The following is a 17,462-nucleotide window of genomic DNA, read 5'->3' as shown; positions in this document are numbered from 1 at the left end:
ATCAATTATTTGCTAAAAATCTCATTTTTTTATTGTAGTACAGTTGGAATAAATCTGTGAATTTTCACTTTTTATATGATGCATGCCAATTTCAGATCGTGCTGGCTCCCCTCTCTCTCTGTTTGGTCGTAGTTATGCTACAAATTCTGGTGGCCGGTCACCACCATGCCATGCATGCCTGATTTTGGTTTGCTATGTATTCCTCCTGTTGGTAGCTGTTCAGATTCAGTTACCTCACCCCTTTCCACAGGCAATGCTAATTAAGCACCATCTTGGATCTGGTTCGCCTTTATCAATGGTTGCTGTTTGGCACTGGGAGGATCAGTTCTGATATAGTCCTGGGATGTGTAGGGCTTGCTCCACATGCTGGGACCTGGGCTGGTCTCTATCCACAAGTGCCTTTTTTGCAACATAGAAGCGGTTATATACAGGTTACAGGTATGTGTGCTCTATTATGGTTCTGCTTTTAACTTTATCTAGGAGGCCGCATGGCACATGAAATACAGAATGTAGAGTAGGACCCCCCTATTGAGATTTGCCGTGACGTTGGCAGGGGTGGCTCAAAAAATTGATCAATTATTTGCTAAAAATCTCATTTTTTTATTGTAGTACAGTTGGAATAAATCTGTGAATTTTCACTTTTTATATGATGCATGCCAATTTCAGATCGTGCTGGCTCCCCTCTCTCTATGTTTGGGAGTGCGCAGCATGGCGGATGGAGCACGTTTGGGAGTGCGCAGCATGGCGGACGGAGCACGTTTGGGAGTGCGCAGCATGGCGGATGGAGCACGTTTGGGAGTGCGCAGCATGGCGGATGGAGCACGTTTGGGAGTGCGCAGCATGGCGGATGGAGCACGTTTGGGAGTGCGCAGCATGGCGGATGGAGCACGTTTGGGAGTGCGCAGCATGGCGGATGGAGCACGTTTGGGAGTGCGCAGCATGGGGGATGCAGCACGATGGGGAGTGCGCAGTATGGCGGATGGAGCACGTTTGGGAGTGCGCAGCATGGCGGATGGAGCACGATGGGGGTGCGCAGCATAGGGGATGGAGCACGATGGGGAGTGCGCAGCATGGGGGATGGAGCACGATGGGGGGTGCGCAGCATGGGGGATGGAGCACGATGGGAGGTGCACACCTCCCCCCAACACACACACACACACGCGCACTGCACAACACACCACACACACACACTGGGAACCACAAACACCGCCCTACACAGACACCCACACACACAGACAACGCCGCACACACACAACACTCAACACACAAACACCGCGGCATACATAAATATACGCACATACCACGCAACACACACATTGCACAAAACATACCTCACCCCAAAACACACCACACACACACAAACCGCGCAACACACACACAACGCTCCACAAACAACGCAACACACATACAACACCGCTCTCACCTCCCGCCACACCCAGACAACACCCAGAAAATGTACAGCCCCTACACAAACACTTGGCAACTACACACAACAACATCTAATATATATAACAAAAATTATACATTAACTACACAATAAATTCTAGAATACCCGATGCTTTAGAATCGGGCAACCTTCTAGTATATATATATATATATATATATATATATATATATATATAAATAAATAAAACTTGAATTTAAAGGGGATCTGTCACCAGGTTAAAACTGGCATTTTTTGCATTTAATTCCTACTGCTCCCTTGAATAGTCACTTTTTTGAATTTTCAAAATCTGACATATGGTCCAACAGATGTGGTCCTTTTTATTCAGAGCTAATGTCTATGGTCTTAAGCAAGAGGGCTTAGCTCACATGGTAGCAGCAGCCTAAAGACACGCCACAGAGGAACCAATCAGCCACAGGCCCTTTGTAAAGACCATAAAAATTAGCACTATATACCATACCTATGCAACCATCGTCCCCCGACGAAGCACACGGAGCGAAACACGTGTTGGGACGTTTGGTCCCCACGTGTTACCCGGGCCCTCGGCGTCATATCCTCCTGGTAGGTTTGCTCGGCTTTTGCTAACAACTGGTTGTGCCATTTTGGCCATTTCTACTCTCTTTGAGCTGTGCCTGCCTGGTGTGACTCTACTATGGTATGTCTGCCGTTACTCAGTAGAGACTTGTTCTCCTGAATGAATGCTTGGGACACGTGGGGTTTTCCCCTCCAGCACTAATTCCCTTGGTCCTATGTTCATATATGTATGCCTATGTACTGTTTTTCCCCTACAGCCTCTATAATAAATATTTATATATATTTTCATAATATGGCTTGTGTGGGTATATTTGCTACTTGGCAAACTGAAAGACTCTTTTTTCTTGGTTCTATGCAACCATATAGTGGATTTATAAAAAATAAAAGAAAATAGAATACTCAGGGGAGCAGCAGGACTAAAATGAGAGTAAACTGTTCACTTTTTATGTGGTAACATGTTCATCACACCGGAGTTCAGAGGACCAACGGTGGGACCAAAAAGTGGTTTCGATGTCACAGGGTGTGACGGATAACTAGGAACAGGGGAGCCTAAACTGGCCCTATGGTTAGGGAACCCTCACGGACCCTAATCCCATAGATATGCCTGATGTTGGCAATGTTTTGGTCACCTTCCTTATCCTAGTTCCTGAACATCTCTGGTCTAGTGGCCCCCTCCTTCCACCCAGGAGAGGGCCGGAAAAAGAGTGGTTAATCTCACACAAATAGACAGATGAGAGAAAAAACAAAATTCAAACACAGAGAGGTATAGACATTACGTGATCAGGAGGAAACTAAAGGAAGGAAGGAAATAATTAGACAACAAGAGTATTTATATAACAGCACACAGACGTTAACCAGCAACAGGATATCAAACCACAAGGACTGGGATTGCATAAAGCTATCATCGGCAAGGGAGAACAGGCTCCACCATCCTAAAAAGGGTGGAGACAACTGTGCTAGGTCTCTTGCAACATGTGACTCAACCAGTAATCCACAGGCTAGCAGAAATTAACCCCTGCAATCTCAATTACAAGAGCACAGCTGGTCGATGCCCGAGCACGTGTGTGCAACTCAGAAGCAGCAGTATGTGGACTGTCTGACTCTGCTGTGTGAACAGAGACAGAAGTAGTTCTGACACTCGGTGAGTTTTGAACCAGACACCGGGTAACATTTGACAGCTAGTATAATTTTCTAAAATCTCTTTTTATGCCGGTACATGTTGAGTTTATAAAACCGAGTAAATCATGAAAACTGCACTAAATGAAAGCTGAGCATGAAAAACAGAAATGCTATACATTATTAAGATTTAAATATATATATACTGTATATATAAAAATATAAAGTGTCTTTTTCTGCACTGAAATACATGTCATCTACCTGTAGGTCAAAGATGTTTTTTCCCATTTAGGTTTCCCAGGAAAATGGCTGAATCTCTGGACGTCAGGGACTCCACATCTGGGTTTATTCATAACTTGTAGAGTTTCCTTGTTTATTTTCCCAGTGATATTAAGACCAAAAAAAGTTTGCATGGCTTTAATTTTCTCTTCCTTTGGATCGGTCAGTCTTCTTGACACAGAAACTGCATTGTAGAATCGATCTATGTATTCCTGATAGAGTAATAGATAAATGCCGTTATACAACAATATTACAGTGATCTAAGCCATTAGTGCATTGTAGGGTCACGTTCTCTGATAAAACTAAAAAGAAAAAAGTGAGTATGGTTTTATGTCAAATAAATATATATATATATACAGTACAGACCAAAAGTTTGGACACACCTTCTCATCTCTAGAACAACTATGAAGAGGAGACTTTGTGCAGCAGGCCTTCATGGTAAAATAGCTGCTAGGAAACTGTGACGCCCTGGCAAAACCAGGTAGTCACAGGTAGGCCCCTGCATAACACCGTTCCCTCACCAGGAAACACACAGCCGACCATAAACCCTAGCCACCCTCCTTAGGGACAGACAGATAGACCAGTGGGCGTGACCAGGCGGTTGGAACACGTCCACCCAGGGGTCTAGACAGCCTGGGGTGGAAAAAAGAGCAGTCTAAGCTTATAGTTCAGTTTGGAGAGGAGTGTGGGCTGGAGCTAAGGGTAGCTCCAGCAGTGAAGTCCAAGTTGAACGGTACCAGGGTAGGAGCCTTGGTGCCACTGGCTAGGAGGCAGACGGTGGTCTCCGTCAGCAGGAGACGGGAAGATGGCTTGGTGGAACCGAGCTGGACTGGGACAGGGTCGTAGCCCACCGGTACCGACACTGGGAACCGACCCGGAAACCATAGCACAAAGGGGGGTACTCGGACCCTGAAGCCAGGAACCAGAAACAAGTGAAACTGGTTAATTAACCGATTGAGGCCAGGACTAGAGGTCCTGTCCCACCCAAAGTCCCTCATAGAAGACAACAGCCCACCGATTAGGGATAAGAGGTCACCGCCAAGGCCCATAGATCCCACGGGCCAGCGTCTGCGGGCACGGCTCCTTAGGCCACATCCAGCCGGGAGCGGACTCCTAAGTTTTATACTGGGAAAGTCCACCTTACAAAATGGTGCAAGAAAAGGACAGAGACCACCAGCCGGGTGGGGGATCCCGAATGCAACCGGCCGCGGCACTGGTCACCACTACCTTGGTTTACCAGAGACTTGTGTGTTTTACTAACAGTGAGTACACCAGTACCCCCTGTGGTCGTCATCTCCCCTGCACCAGAGCCACTGGGTCCCCGGGCCACCATCCCTGCCCACGGAGGGGTTAACAACTTGCTGCACAACATCTCCCGCGGGTGCCCCGTGGTGTTCCACCTCACCACATACCGTGGGTGGCGTTACAAGCTTACTACGGCCTAGCCCATACATCTACATCCCCCCATTTTATTCGGCGGGTCTGGAGACCCTCGTTCCCCACCCCTGAAGGCCCGGATCCGAACAGCGTCGGCTGCTGGCACGGAGGCGGCACAAAACCACTGATAAGGACAGGCAACAAGCAGAAGAGACTTGTTTGGGCTAAAGAACACAAGGAATGGACATTAGACTAGTGGAAATCTGTGCTTTGGTCTGATGAGTCCAAATTTGAGATCTTTGGATCCAACCACCGTTTCTTTGTAGAAAAGGTGAATGGATGGACTCTACATGCCTGATTCCCACCGTGAAGCATGGAGGAGGAGGTGTGATGGTGTGGGGGTGATTTGCTGGTGACACTATTGGGGATTTTTTCAAAATTGAAGGCATACAGAACCAGCATGGCTACCACAGCATCTTGCAGCGGCATGCTATTCCATCCGGTTTGCGTTTAGTTGGACCATCATTTATTTTTCAACAGGACAATGACCCCAAACACACCTCCAGGTTGTGTAAGGGCTATTTGACTAAGAAGGAGAGTGATGGGGTGCTACGCCAGATGACCTGGCCTTCACAGTCACCAGACCTGAACCCAATCGAGATGGTTTGGGGTGAGCTGGACCGCAGAGTGAAGGCAAAAGGGCCAACAAGTGCTAAGCATCTCTGGGAACTCCTTCAAGACTGTTGGAAAACCATTTCCGGTGACTACCTCTTGAAGCTCATCAAGAGAATGGCAAGAGTGTGCAAAGCAGTAATCAAAGCAAAAGGTGGCTACTTTGAAGAACCTAGAATATAACACATATTTTCAGTTGTTTCACACTTTTTTAAGTATTTCATTCCACATGTTTTCATTCATAGTTTTGATGTTTTCAATGTGAATCTACAATTTTTAGAGTCATGAAAATAAAGAAAACTCTTTGAATGAGAAGGTGTGTCCAAACTTTTGGAGGAGGGGAGCTTTGACATCTATTGTGAATGGTGGATCCTGTGTTAACTACTGTATATAGCGGTGTTATCAGTCATTGTACAGGAGGAGGAGGAGGTGAGCTGTGATATCACCTATTATGAATGGTGGATCCTGGGTTATCTATTGTGTTATCTGTCATTATAATCCTGTATGTAATGATAATGAGACTGCTATAAAGTATTCTTTACTGAACAGGCAATGTGAATATACTGTAGTGTAAAGCCTAGGGGCCATTGTGAAGAATGGAAGTTCTTTGAGTTTTTTTAACAGAAATATTAATATGGAAAATTGAAAAAAAATCTCAAAAATGACATATTCCCTTTTTTTAATGTTTCATTTTTGAAGAATAACGACAGAAAGAAAGTAAAAGTGCTGCAAATAGTTTCAGAACAGTTGCTTTTGTTTAGGTCGCCTTCCAAAAAAAAGGAATGAAACAAAAGTAACGAAAAAGACCTGATAAGTCTAAAGAATGCAGCAACACAAAAATAAATGTGTTATTATTCTGGAATTATAGAAAATATATGTAAAAAAACCCCTGTATATCACTCTAATCATAATGGTTCATTAAATAAAGGAAACATTATTTATACCACATGATGAAAGCTGGAAAAATAAATGCAGAAAAAAAAACAAAGTACGGTTGCTTTTTAATTCCTCCATCTCCAATAAGTAATGAATAATGAAAATTATGAAATGAAAATTACATTATACAGCCATGGCCGAAAGTGTTTTCACCCTTGAAATTGTTCCAGAAATAATCCATAATCCATAATAATAATCCAGACGTAATTTCCCAAAACCCTCAAAAATTGTCCGGACAAAATTGTTGGCCCCCTCAACTTAATATTTGGTTGCACACTCTTTGGAATAAATCACTACTATCAGTCGTTTCCTATAACCGTCCACAAGTTTCTTACTCCTCTCACCTGGAATTTTGGACCCTTCTTTATAATCTGCTCCAGGTCTCTAATATGTGAAGGCGTCTTCTCCCAACCGCAATATTAAGTTCTCTTCCCAGGTGTCAATGGGATTTAGATCCGGACTCGTTGCTGCCATTTCAGAACTCTCCAGAGCTTTGGTTTCCATCCATTTCTGGGGGCTTCTTGAAGTATGTTTGTGGTCATTGTCCTGCTGGAAGACTCATGACCTAGGATGCTGTCACGCTCCCCGGGTCCCCTGTGCTGCCCCCCGGCTCACCTGTCACGCTCCCCGCTCTCCAGCACCCCTTGCCAGCGCGTCCCCAGCATCCTGGTCCCCGCACCCGGCGTCCGTCGGCTTCTCAGCCCCATCCTGGCCCTGCTGCTTCCTCCTCGCAGCTTCCTGCTCTGGCTTCTGGCACTCGGGCAGCGCGCATGCGCATTAGGGCGCGCGCGCGGTCATTGACCCTTTCTTAAAGGGCCAGCGTCCATTAACAGGAAATGATGCTAAACAGGTACAGGGTATAAAGGGGGTTTATGTCCAAGGGGGCGGGGCCTTATCTTCGTGTTTCCCAAGCTAGGAGTCAGGTCTCCTGGTGTCTATATGATATACTCACCTATCTCTCTTGTAGAGCCGTGCCTGCCTTGCCATCCGGTCCAGACCGAATCCCGAACCCCGAACGCAGTCCATCTGCCATCCTGACAGTCCGTACCATCTCGGATCCCTGCGGTGACCTGTCATCTCGCTCCAAAGGTTCCGGACCCCGCCTGACATCTTCTCGGCTTCCGAACCTGAGCTGCGTCACCCGGACTACCACCAGTGACTCCGTAGTCCCAGGGACTTCTCCGTTATACTCCTGTGCACGGACTGTTCTGCTGCCTATAGTGCTCCAGCTACCGGACCCCTTACCACCATCTAGGAGTTCGGCCCAGTGGATCCACCTCCTGGGTCTGCCCGTCCACCTGGCCCTGACAGTAAGATCAGGCCATGGATCCCGCTGCAGCACTAGCAGCCGTACAGGAGGAACTCCAACGCCAGCGAGAGACTCAGACCCGCATGCTGCAATTTATGTCTTCTGTGGACGCCCGCCTGAACACGCTACAAGCGGCAGTCACGATTTCAGCATCCCGGGCCTCCACTAGTCAAGCCATGGTTCCAGCTCCCGTGGCGACTTCGTCAGATACTTCCGGACTTCGTTTGGCCTCACCACCCCGGTACGCCGGAGACCCCAAGACCTGCAGGGGATTCATAAACCAATGCTCCCTCCATTTCACGCAGCTGCCGCATTTGTTTGCCTCTGATCAAGCCAAGGTCGCCTTCATCATGTCCCATCTAGAGGGTGAGGCACTGGCGTGGATGAACCCCTTGTGGGAGAAGGGGGATCCTGTGACCACGAACATCCAGGACTTCCTGCAGGCATTCCGTGGCACCTTTGATGAGCCCGGACGCGCCTCCGCGTCTGCTTCGTCTCTTCTCCGGTTGCGTCAGGGGACTCTGACGGTGGGCCAATACGCAATCCGGTTCCGCACCTTGGCTTCGGAACTCGGGTGGAACAACGAGGCCTTAACCGCCGCCTTCTGGGAAGGACTCTCGGGGCGAATTAAAGATGAGCTGGCGGGTCGTGACGTACCGACCACCCTGGATGCCCTGATTACCCTAGCGACTCGAGTGGACATCCGCTTTCAGGAGCGATCCAAGGAAGTGTCCCGTGAGAGACGTCCGGTACGGCATTCCTCTCCTCCGCAGAAGTCCTCCGTACTTCAGTCATCAACAGCTGGGGTCCCCGTCCACGAGCCCATGCAGATTGACAGAGTGCGGCAGTCTGAACAACGTAGAGCTGAGCGGCTCGCCAAGGGCCTCTGCTTTTACTGCGGAGAGGACACACACCTGCTACGCTCCTGTCCTGAGAGGCCGGGAAACTCCAAAGCCTAGGGTTGGTAGGAGAGGCCACCCTAGGTGCTGGGACTCTCTCAGACCCGGTTACATGGACTGTGCAAGTGACAACGGGAGAGACGCGGTTCACGGCTGAGGCATACCTCGATTCCGGGGCAGCAGGCAATTTCATCCAGCAGGCCACGGTGGACAAGTACCAGGTGCCTGTTACTCCACTTGACAAGCCCCTCGTGATTGCCTCTGTGGATGGGAGACCCCTCTCTGACACCATCTCCTGGATCACCAAGCCGGTGGAACTGCGTATCGGTGCCCTGCACACCGAGAACATCGCTCTCTATGTCCTCCCACACATGTCCCATCAAATCCTGCTGGGACTTCCCTGGTTGCGGACACACGAACCATCAGTCAGCTGGGGCACTGGCGAAATCACCCGATGGGGCTCTTCGTGCCATGAGAAGTGCCTGAAGACCATACAACCCATCCGACGACCTCCGGTTCCAGAGAACCTACCGGGGCTGCCCTCGGCCTATTGGTCCTTTGCAGACGTCTTTGATAAAAAGGAATCCGAGGTACTTCCGCCACATCGTCCCTACGATTGTGCCATCGACCTGCTCCCTCGAACTACACCACCTCGAGGACGGATATATCCATTGTCTCCAGCCGAAACAAGGGCCATGTCTACTTACATCACAGAGAGCCTGGCAAGGGGATTCATCCGGAGATCCTCCTCTCCTGCTGGAGCAGGTTTCTTCTTTGTCAAGAAGAAAGAGGGCGACTTACGCCCATGCATAGACTACCGGGGTTTGAATCAAATCACCGTAAAAAACAAGTACCCTCTGCCGCTCATCCCTGAATTGTTTGACCGGCTTAGAGGAGCTCGTGTGTTCACCAAGCTGGATCTTCGGGGTGCTTACAATCTGGTCCGCATCCGCTCTGGGGACGAATGGAAGACCGCGTTCAACACTCGCGATGGGCACTATGAATACTGCGTGATGCCCTTCGGCCTGTGTAACGCCCCAGCCGTCTTTCAAGAACTGGTGAACGACGTCTTCCGGGACCTTCTTTACGTCTGTGTGGTAGTATATTTGGATGACATCCTTGTCTTCTCTCCGGACCTCCAGACCCACAGAGAGAACGTGCAGCTGGTTCTACAAAGACTGAGAGAGAATCGTCTGTACGCGAAGTATGAGAAGTGTGTCTTTGAGCAGTCTTCTCTCCCCTTCCTGGGGTACATCATCTCTGATACCGGACTGCAGATGGATCCAAAGAAGGTCTCCTCCATTCTCAACTGGCCTCCTCCTTCTGGACTGAAGGCAATCCAACGTTTCCTGGGATTCGCCAACTACTACCGCCAGTTCATCCCTCACTTCTCGGCTCTGACTGCTCCTCTCTCCGCTTTGACCAAGAAAGAGGCTAATCCAAAGGACTGGTCACCTGCGGCCAACGCCGCGTTTGGCTCGCTGAAGCGGGCATTTGCCTCCTCTCCTGTACTTCACCGTCCGGAGTTAAACCGCCAGTTCACCTTGGAGGTGGATGCCTCCTCCTCAGGAGCCGGAGCAGTGCTCATGCAGAAATCCTCCTCCGGGAAGATGGTGACTTGCGGATTCTTCTCCAAGAGCTTCTCAGCGCCTGAACGCAACTACACCATCGGTGACCGAGAGCTCTTGGCAGTCAAACTGGCTCTGGAGGAATGGCGCTACCTTCTGGAAGGAGCAGTGTACCCCGTTATTATTTACACGGACCACAAGAACCTGGAATACCTGCGGTCTGCTCAGCGACTGAACCCACGGCAAGCCAGGTGGTCCTTATTCTTTGCCAGGTTTGATTTCCAGCTCCATTTCCGACCCGTGGACAAGAATGTACGCGCTGATGCCTTGTCCAGGTCTTTCATGCCCATAGAGCAGGAGGAGGAGACTACCCAACCCATCATCTGTCCTAGCAAAATCATTCCGGTGGCCCCTGTCACCCTGGCCCAGATACCGCCCGGGAAGACCTATGTCTCTGAGACAGACAGGCAAAAAGTGTTACACTGGGGTCATGCCTCGAAAACAGCCGGTCATGCTGGTCAGAAGAGAACATGGGGTGCGATTGTACGCCATTACTGGTGGCCATCCCTTCGCACGGACGTCGCTGCTTTTGTCTCTGCCTGCTCCTCTTGTGCCAGGAACAAGACGCCCAAACACCTGCCATATGGCCGTCTTCTGCCTCTGCCGATACCTTCAGTTCCGTGGCAACACATAGCGATGGACTTTATTACAGACTTGCCATTGTCCTCCGGACACACAGTCATATGGGTCGTGGTGGATCGATTCTCTAAAATGGCCCATTTCGTCCCTATGGCTGGATTGCCCTCTGCTCAGGAACTCGCGGACGCCTACATACATCACATCTTCCGCTTGCATGGCTTTCCATCTCACATCGTATCCGATAGAGGAACTCAGTTCACCTCCCGCTTCTGGAGGGCTCTCTGCAACCATCTGGGAGTAACTCTGGACTTTTCATCTGCATACCATCCTCAGTCTAATGGCCAAGTGGAGAGGGTCAACCAAATATTGACCTCTTTCTTACGTCACTATGTCAACGCCCATCACGACGACTGGTCCACGCTTCTTCCTTGGGCTGAATTCTCCCATAACCACCACATCAGTGAGTCGTCCTCCAGCTCTCCCTTCCATGTCGTTTACGGACTTCAGCCCTCCGTCCCATTGCCTGTATCCCCTTCTTCGGATGTCCCTGCTGCTGATACTGTAGCCCGTGACTTTGCAACCATTTGGGACTCTGTCACGGCGTCCCTTGGGCGTGCTTCCCTGCGGATGAAAAGACACGCAGACAAGAGACGTCTGGACCCTCCGTGTTTCTCTCCTGGTGATCTAGTCTGGCTTGCATCCAAGTACGTCCGATTGAAGATACCATCCTACAAGCTGGGTCCTCGCTACATCGGGCCGTTTAAAGTCCTCAACAAGATCAATGAGGTCTCCTACAAGCTACAGCTCCCGGCCACGATGAGGATACCCAACTCATTCCACGTCTCCCTGCTCAAGCCGGTTGTCCTGGGTCCCTTCTCCGCTGCTGCCAGTTCGGCTCCTCCACCTATTGCCGATGACGACATTTATGCGGTAAGGGATATCGTGGCCATGAAGACCGTACGGGGTCGATAGTTCTTCCTGGTGGACTGGGCAGGGTATGGTCCTGAGGATAGATCCTGGGAGCCCCGGGAGAATGTGGGTACTCCGCTGATCCGTGCCTTCCTGTCCCGGTTGCGGGGAGGGGGGCGTGGGGGGGGGTACTGTCACGCTCCCCGGGTCCCCTGTGCTGCCCCCCGGCTCACTTGTCACGCTCCCCGCTCTCCAGCACCCCTTGCCAGCGCGTCCCCAGCGTCCTGGTCCCCGCACCCGGCGTCCGTCGGCTTCTCAGCCCCATCCTGGCCCTGCTGCTTCCTCCTCGCAGCTTCCTGCTCTGGCTTCTGGCACTCGGGCAGCGCGCATGCGCATTAGGGCGCGCGCGCGGTCATTGACCCTTTCTTAAAGGGCCAGCGTCCATTAACAGGAAATGATGCTAAACAGGTACAGGGTATAAAGGGGGTTTATGTCCAAGGGGGCGGGGCCTGATTTTCGTGTTTCCCAAGCTAGGAGTCAGGTCTCCTGGTGTCTATATGATATACTCACCTATCTCTCTTGTAGAGCCGTGCCTGCCTTGCCATCTGGTCCAGACCGAATCCCGAACCCCGAACGCAGTCCATCTGCCATCCTGACAGTCCGTACCATCTCGGATCCCTGCGGTGACCTGTCATCTCGCTCCAAAGGTTCCGGACCCCGCCTGACATCTTCTCGGCTTCCGAACCTGAGCTGCGTCACCCGGACTACCACCAGTGACTCCGTAGTCCCAGGGACTTCTCCGTTATACTCCTGTGCACGGACTGTTCTGCTGCCTATAGTGCTCCAGCTACCGGACCCCTTACCACCATCTAGGAGTTCGGCCCAGTGGATCCACCTCCTGGGTCTGCCCGTCCACCTGGCCCTGACAGATGCCCACCCAGCTTTCTGACACTGGACACTACATTGCCACCCAAAATTGTTTGGTAACCTTCAGATTTCATGATGCCTTGTACACAACCAAGGTCCCCAGTGCCAGAGGCAGCAAAACAACCCCAAATCAAATTTGCACCTCCACCATATGTGACTGTAGGTGCTGTGTTCTTTGTAGGCTTCATTCCGTTTTCGATAAACAGTTGAATGATGTGCTTTACCAAAAAGCTGTATCTTGGGCTCATCAGCCCACTAGACTCTTTACCAGAAGGATTTTGGTTACTCACGTACATTTTGGCAACCTGCAGTCTAGCTTTTTTATGTCTCTGTGTCAGCAGTGGGGTCCTCCTGGGTCTCCTTCATAGCGTTTAATTTAATTAAAATGTGAACAGATAGTTTGCACTGACACTGATGCACTCTGAGACTGCATGACAGCTTGAATTTCTTTGGAATTTGATTGGATTGCTTATCCACCGTCCAGTATATCCTGCATAGCAACCTTTGATCAATTTTTCTCTGCCGTCCATGTCCAGGAAGATTAGCTACAGTGCCATGGGTTGTAAGTTTCTTGATTATCTTGCACATCATAGACAAAGGAACATCAATATCTCTGTCACCTTGAGATTGTTGATATTTTTTAAACATTTTTTGTTCTCAAGTGCTTGTACAGTTCTCTTCTCTTTTTATTCTCCATATTTGGTGTGACACACACAGACACAATGCAAAGATTCAGTCAACTTCTCCCCTTTTTATCCGGTTCAACTGTGATTTTCATATTGCCCACACGTGTTACTTGCCACTGATACTTGAAACAAAGTTGTTTACTCTCAATTTTGGAATGAGGCCAACAATTTTGTCATTTTCAGGGGTTTGTATGAAATTATGCCCAATTTCTAGTAAATATCACCTATCACAGGGCTCCTGACCAGAACAGCATCCAGCTGTGCTACCAGCATCCTGCCTACTTTAATAATACATAGGCCAATACCAATTACATTATTCTTTCTGCACTCTACCTTGCAGTCATATTTGAAATACCTCTACCTTGTTACACAGTGACTCTAGTCCAGGGGTCGGGAACCTATGGCACGCAAGCCAGATGTGTCTCTTTTAATGGCTGCATCTCGCAGACAAATCTTTAAAAAAAAATACCGTATTTTCCAGTTTGTGAGAAACACTTTTTTTCCCGCAAAACTGGGGGAAAAATGGAGGTGCGTCTTAAGAACCACATATGGCTTACTGGGGAAGCAGTGGTGGCGCAGGGTCGGCGATACTGCGAACTCGTGGGGTGTCGTGTCAGCCTGCCTTCAGATCAATGGCGCCCACCTCCGTGACACCCCACATCAGTATCGCCGACTCTCTGCATACTGACCCTCTTGGGCCGTGACACACCCTCCTATGTGCCCGCAGCATCGCTTACACTGCCTCCTGGGACCTTATGAGCCGCTCCACCATCGCTGTTCCCCCTGGTGAGTTTGGCTCTCACAGAATTACATTTTAAAATATGTGGCATTCATGGCTCTCTCAGCCAAAAAGGTTCTCGACCCCTGCTCTAGTTGACAGCCACATGTCACACAAGCAGTCCTTATCACAAAACTTCAACTGGAGGAAACATCTACAAAGTCACTGTTCACACCTCTTTCTGGCAAGTCCTATACACACTTGGTCATAATATCATTAATTTATTACATGCCATTTCCAGCTACCTATAGCTGCAGCATTGTCTCCCTTCACTTTTAGGTTGAACCTTTTCTCGGTCTCATCCCTTCCTGGACTCCACCAAAGCCAGTGATAATTGAAGTAACGGCACTTCTGTATGCCTCTGGAAGGTAAGTTTATAAATTATTCCTATTGTTTGACATACTCTCGTTCACTAGCACATACAGTGTCATTCCTATTACTACCTCCACCGAATCAATTCACCTTGAGGTTTCTCAACATTTACTCGCAAGTTCTGACCATTCCTCTATTTACAAGAGGAGCACGTGTCCCTCTCAAAATACTTCCAACTCTTCAGGCAAATGTGATGCTCACAGTTATGTTACGTGTATTCTTAGCCTAGGGGGTGAACGATGGAGAGCAAAAAGGAACTAATGGAGACAGTTATACCATGAGGGTATAAGGCAGTGCAGCACTGTAGAGAACTTTCTTAGGTGAGGACCAAAGTTATGGGTTGTATTCAGGAGAAAACCATAACAATCCTATGTAATAGGCTATGATAACTATTAATAAATATGAATAATTCAACAAAAACACTTACCTGAGCCTTTATCAAGTCCTCCTTAGTGATACCTGCAGCTTCTTGGACACCTCCATTAACAGGTATCACCTCAACAATGCAGAACTTGACTAGAAAACATATGAAGAACCACGGAAGAACCATGCTGCCTTCTCACTAATGTCCTATTTTTGTATTAACTTTTCTTTTTTGCTTTTTTTTTTTTAATTCCTAGCATACTGTGAATGTGTCATCCTTCAGGTCCAATGTAAACATTAAGAAATGGCTTACACAATTCTCTTCCTGTCGGAATGACATGTTGCAACGACACAAGCCTGCAGGCTACATTTTTGTGCTCTTTTGTCTCCGAACTGTAGAGGCCCCAAAGGCAAACATTCTTGTACATGGACCTTATTAAACCAGAGGACCATGCAGGTTAATTGTAAGACATGACAGGTTACGGTATTACTCAGGGCATGAGCTGACTTGTGTATGGTGGTTTTAATGTAAATAATGAACGTTTTCCAGGAAATGTTTTCTTCAAATTTAAAAGACCAAAAAAAAATACATTTGGCAAAATTCTCAAATAGTTTGGATCATGGTCATATAACTGAGCCATATCCATACCAAGCACAAGGGCCCATGTGGACACCTTGTTGTGTCTACAGTAGATGACCATTCACTGATCCCTTTCTTCCCCCCTATTATCCATGTTGATCCTTTAGTGATGTCCTATCCTGAAAATCAGGGCCGACCCCAGGTTTTTGTGGGCCCCGGGCGAAAGAGTCTTAGTGGGCCCCATCCACACATAGACATGCACAGATACATACACATGCAGGCATACATACAAATATATATTTAAAGAGAAATTCAGAAAAACGGATATTAATATACATAAATCTATACACAGTCATATACACTGACATACATAGATACAGGTATATGCCGCGCTTAAAAAACACTGATGCAGAACTGATGTAAAAATTTCTTTTTTATTACAGCATTCCTAAAGAAATTTTTACATCAGTTCTGCATCAGTGGTTTTTAAGCGCGGCATATACCCGTTTTCCCTTTGATTATATATTTACCACGATTTCACGGGGCTGCTGCTTGAACCACACGGACACTCACATGCATTTTAAGGAGTTGTGACTGGCACAACCCCATCAAGTGAGTATACCTACTTCTTATTATCCCACGTTATACCAGGTAAGACCCTATTGCGCCTTTTGTTTCCCCACCTCTAGGATATACATAGATACACACATCCTACATGCACACATAGACACATCAGAGGTATTTTTAAGATGGGGAAGCCAGCAAAAGCCTCACTCACCTCCCCTGCTTATCTCCCATCCAGCTGCTCCCAGGCATGTGTCTGTGCTGCGTTGATTGATGCCCATCACTAATAGACATGGCCGCACACAGAGCACACTGACAGTGCTGTATATACATCACAGGAGAGGCTGAGGACATACTCATTACTGGGGGGCATACATATTGCTGAGCATAGGGGGATACAGCTCCAAAAGGAGGCATATGGCTCTAAAGGGGGGCATTAGGCTCTTGGGTGGGAGGACCATAAAGCTCTGGGGGTATACAGCACTAGGGTAGGGGATATACAGCACCGGAGTGGGCGGAAATTCAACACTGTGGTGGATGGGATATACAGCTCTGGGGGGTATACAGCACTGGGGTGGAAGGGACATACAATTCTGGGGGGTATACAGCCCTGGGATAAAGTGGACATACAGGTCTGGGGGGCTAGTAGTATGCAGCCCACATATTCCTCCATATAGTGTTATGCAGCCCACATATTCCTCCATATAGTATAATGCACTCAATATTCCTCCATATAATAGTATAATGCACCCCATATTGCTCCACATAATATAATGCAGCCTCATATTACTCCACATAGTAGTATGCAGCCCCCATATTCCTCCATATAGTGTTATGAAGCCCCCATAATTCCCCATATAGTATAATGCACCCAATATTCCTCCATATAATATAATACACTTTATATTGCTCTACATAATATAATGCAGCCTCATATTCCTCCATATAGTGTTATGGAGCCCCTTATTCCTCCATATAGTATTATGCAGTCCCCATATAGTATTATGCAGCCCCTATATAGCACTATGCAGCTCCTACATAGCATTATGCAGCCTCATATAGTACTATGTAGCCCACATATGGTATTATGTGGCCCCCATATCGTTCAATGCAGCCCCATACTCCTCTGCCCACTGTGATTCCATACATATTCGCTTCTCCTCTTTCCTCCACTGCTCCGGTCTCCTCAATGCGTCCACTGTTTTGCTGCTCTGGACATCTCAGCACAGCGGTGCGCAGTAGTGATGTCATCGCGCTCCGCTGTGCTGAGTTATCAGAGTGCCACAGAGAATGATGGTAGAGAGAAAGTGAATGTTGGGTTCCGCACTGATTGATTTTGACCATATCTTAATGACTGGGATAATGTGAGTGGTTTCTGGTATTGTAGCTCATCCCTATTTCCTTAAAATAGGATCATCTGTGATACCAGACATAACTCTTGAACATCCCACCCCTCACAAAAGAAAAAAACTGTTAAACTTGGTGAATTTGCAAGAGGGCAGTAGAGTAG

The 17,462-nt window shown here is 48.3% G+C and overlaps 1 protein-coding gene across 1 annotated transcript in view; it reads right to left on the bottom strand.

Annotated features, from left to right (window-relative positions):
* LOC142292241 (stromelysin-1-like) overlaps nt 1-15,081 on the bottom strand; it is a 77,976-nt gene extending 62,895 nt beyond the window's left edge. Inside the window, exons 1-2 of the mRNA XM_075337459.1 lie at nt 14,873-15,081; nt 3,356-3,585 (exon numbers count right to left, since the gene is read on the bottom strand). Coding sequence (XP_075193574.1) covers nt 3,356-3,585; nt 14,873-14,995 — 353 coding nt within the window. The 5' untranslated portion in view covers nt 14,996-15,081. The remainder of the gene's footprint in view (nt 1-3,355; nt 3,586-14,872) is intronic.
* Between the last annotated feature and the right edge of the window lie 2,381 nt (nt 15,082-17,462).

Source organism: Anomaloglossus baeobatrachus, chromosome 2 (assembly GCF_048569485.1).
Source record: "Anomaloglossus baeobatrachus isolate aAnoBae1 chromosome 2, aAnoBae1.hap1, whole genome shotgun sequence".
Taxonomy (NCBI): domain Eukaryota; kingdom Metazoa; phylum Chordata; class Amphibia; order Anura; family Aromobatidae; genus Anomaloglossus; species Anomaloglossus baeobatrachus.
The sequence above is the reverse complement of the archived record's forward strand: the minus strand, read 5'-3'. Positions and strand labels throughout refer to the sequence as shown.